This window comes from Otolemur garnettii, unplaced genomic scaffold (assembly GCF_000181295.1).
Source record: "Otolemur garnettii isolate 467f Iridium unplaced genomic scaffold, OtoGar3 scaffold00101, whole genome shotgun sequence".
Classification (NCBI taxonomy): Eukaryota; Metazoa; Chordata; class Mammalia; order Primates; family Galagidae; genus Otolemur; species Otolemur garnettii.
In genome coordinates, this window is record NW_003852496.1 from 2,668,933 (window position 1) to 2,671,875 (window position 2,943).

Below are 2,943 nucleotides of genomic sequence, written 5' to 3' on the forward strand. Positions count from 1 at the left end.
GAGTGTTGATTTTGTAACCTGAGATGCTGCTGTATTCCTTGATCACTTCCAAGAGTTTTATAGTAGAATGTCTGGTGTTTTCCAGATGTACAATCATATCATCTGCAAAGAGTGAAAGTTTTATCTCTTCTGACCCTATGTGGATACCCTTGATCACCTTTTCTTGCCTAATTGCAATGGCTAAGACTTCCATTACAATGTTAAAAAGCAATGGAGACAATGGGCAACCTTGCCTGGTTCCTGATCTGAGTGAAAATGATTTCAATTTAATTCCATTCAATATGATATTGGCTGTGGGTTTGCTGTAGATGGCCTATACCAGTTTAAGAAATGTCCCTTCTATACCTATTTTCTTAAGTGTTCTGATCATGAAAGGATGCTGGATATGGTCAAAAGCTTTTTCTGCATCAACTGAGAGAATCATAAGGTCTTTGTTTTTTATTTTGTTTATGCGATGAATTATATTTATAGATTTATATATATTGAACCAGTCCTGATACCCTGGGATAAAAACCCACTTGGTCATGGTGTATAATCTGTTTCATGTGTTGCTGGATTCTATTTGCTGGGATCTTATTGAATATTTTTGCATAAATATTAATTAGAGATATTGGTCTATAATTTTATTTTCTAGTTGGGTCTTTTCCTGGTTTGGGAATCAAGGTGACATTTGCTTCATAGAATGTATTGGGGAGGATTCCTTCTTTTTTCTGTATTTTAGAAAAGGTTTTGCTTCATAGAATGTATTGGGGAGGATTCCTTCTTTTTTCTGTATTTTAGAAAAGGTTAAGTAACACAGGTACTGGTTCCTCTTTGCCACGACCCTTTAATACAGTTCCTCATGTGGTGACCCCCAACCATAAAATTATTTTTGTTGCTACTTCATAACTTTGTGATTTTGCTACTGTTATGAATGGTAATGTAAATATCTGATATGCAGGAGACCCCCACCCCCACCAAAGGGGTTGCAACCCACAGGTTGAGAATCACTGCTCTAAGATATCACCTAACCCCAGCATGATTAGCCCACATCATGAAGTCCCAAAACCCAGATGCTGGCATGAATGTGGAGAGAAGGGAACACTTCTCCACTGCTGGTGGGATTGCAAACTAATACAGCTCTTTTAGAGAGAAGTATGGAGAATCCTGAAAAATCTAAAAGTAGACCTTCCATTTGACCCTGCAATCCCATTACTAGGTATCTACCCAGAAGAACAAAAATCATTTTACCACAAAGACATTTGCACTAGAATGTCTACTGCAGCTCAATTCATAATTGCCAAGTCGTGGAGGCAACCTACATGCCCATCAACCCATGAATAGATCAACAAACTGTGGTATATGTATGCTATGGAATATTATTCAGCCATTAAAAGATGGAGACTTCACATCTTTTACATTTACCTGGATGAAGTTGCAATATACTCTTCTTAGGAAAGTATCACAAAAATGGAATCATAAATATCCAATGTACTCCATACTAATATGAAATCAATATATATAAACAATTACATGCTCCTAAGAACAATAAAACACTATTATAGTTCAGTTTAGGGGTAGTGGGAAGCTGGAGAGGGGAGAACGTTTGGCAGAGGAGGGAGGGCACGAGGTGGGATCTCACCTAATTGCACATTGTGAGGGTGTATAACAGGCCCCCTGGGTGAGGGGCTCTTCTACAAATGGAACTTTACTCTGGAAGTGAGAACAGTGTAATCTAAATATAATACCCTCACATCAATTTGAATAATGTTTTTTAAAAAGTATTTTTAACAGTATTTTAAATTATAATATAATTTATTATATTAGTTTCAGGCCCCATACTAGGTGCTAAAGTTAGAACTAAGCAAGTCCAAGCTCTTAGCTTTCAGAAACAGCCGAAGGTCTCCACTGGATAAGCATCCCTTTGAATGCCCTGAAGGCTTGGGGGGGGATGCAGTGGGAGGTCCACCAAGAAGGGCAGCCAACCACAGACCGGAGGACACCTGCTGAGGCAAACAGTTTAGAGTTCTCACAGAAGGCTTTGAGGAACAAGAAGTTCCATATTCACTGCTCAGGGATCCTTAACCACTCAAAAATTAGAAAGACTTGGCTTGGTATGAAAAGTAATCACTTCCTTTTTGTGAAACAAGCTGCTACTGGCAGGGATGGCGGAAGAACTTTTTTGTTCATCTGTGGTAGTGATATCACAAAAATTATGCACAAACCTGTATTTTGCTCATCAGCTTCACTTAGTGTTTGTATATTTAATTTGTGGCCCAAGACAACTCTTCTTCCAATGTGGCCCAATCCAATGTCAGCATTAGTAATGAGAACACAAATGAGTCCAGAACATGTCCATATTTTGCTACTACCAAATACTACATAAATACTACATTATTAAAACATCCTCTTAGCTCAGCGCCTATAGCTCAACGGCCAGGGCGCCAGCCATACACCAGAGCTGGCAGGTTCAAATCCAGCCAGGGACTGTAGTCCCAGCTACTCAGAGGCTGAGGCAAGAGACTGCTTAAGGCCACGAGTTTGAGGTTGCTCTGAGCATTCTGCCAAAGGTGACATAGTGAGACTGTCTAAAAAAAAAAAAGCCTCTAAGATACCAGTCATGTCCTAAGCAACGCTTCCCAGCTTGTGATTCCAGACCTGACACGATAATCTTTAACAAGAGACAAGAAAAATATATTGTTTGCTAGCTTACCTTTTACCCTTAATTCTGGTTTCTCGTACTTCCAGATTGTTCTCTTCCTCATCTTCTCCTTTCACCTGTAACAGAAAAGAGCAAGTTATTCATTTTTATGTCTTTGGCTTCTACACTTTGAGTTAAGAATGATTCAATTGCCTTAGAACTTCAACACTGAACTATCAAAACTACTGGAACTTGGCTCGGCGCCTATAGCTCAACCGGCTAAGGCGCCAGCCACGTACACCTAAGGTGGCGGGTTCAAATCC

The 2,943-nt window shown here is 39.5% G+C and overlaps 1 protein-coding gene across 1 annotated transcript in view; it reads right to left on the minus strand.

The window, feature by feature from the left end:
* The window catches only part of RPN1 (ribophorin I), a 39,482-nt gene that overhangs the window by 28,149 nt on the left and 8,390 nt on the right, over window positions 1-2,943 (minus strand). The window contains exon 2 of the mRNA XM_003796199.2: window positions 2,693-2,757. Within this exon, the coding sequence (XP_003796247.1) occupies window positions 2,693-2,757 (65 nt within the window). The remainder of the gene's footprint in view (window positions 1-2,692; window positions 2,758-2,943) is intronic.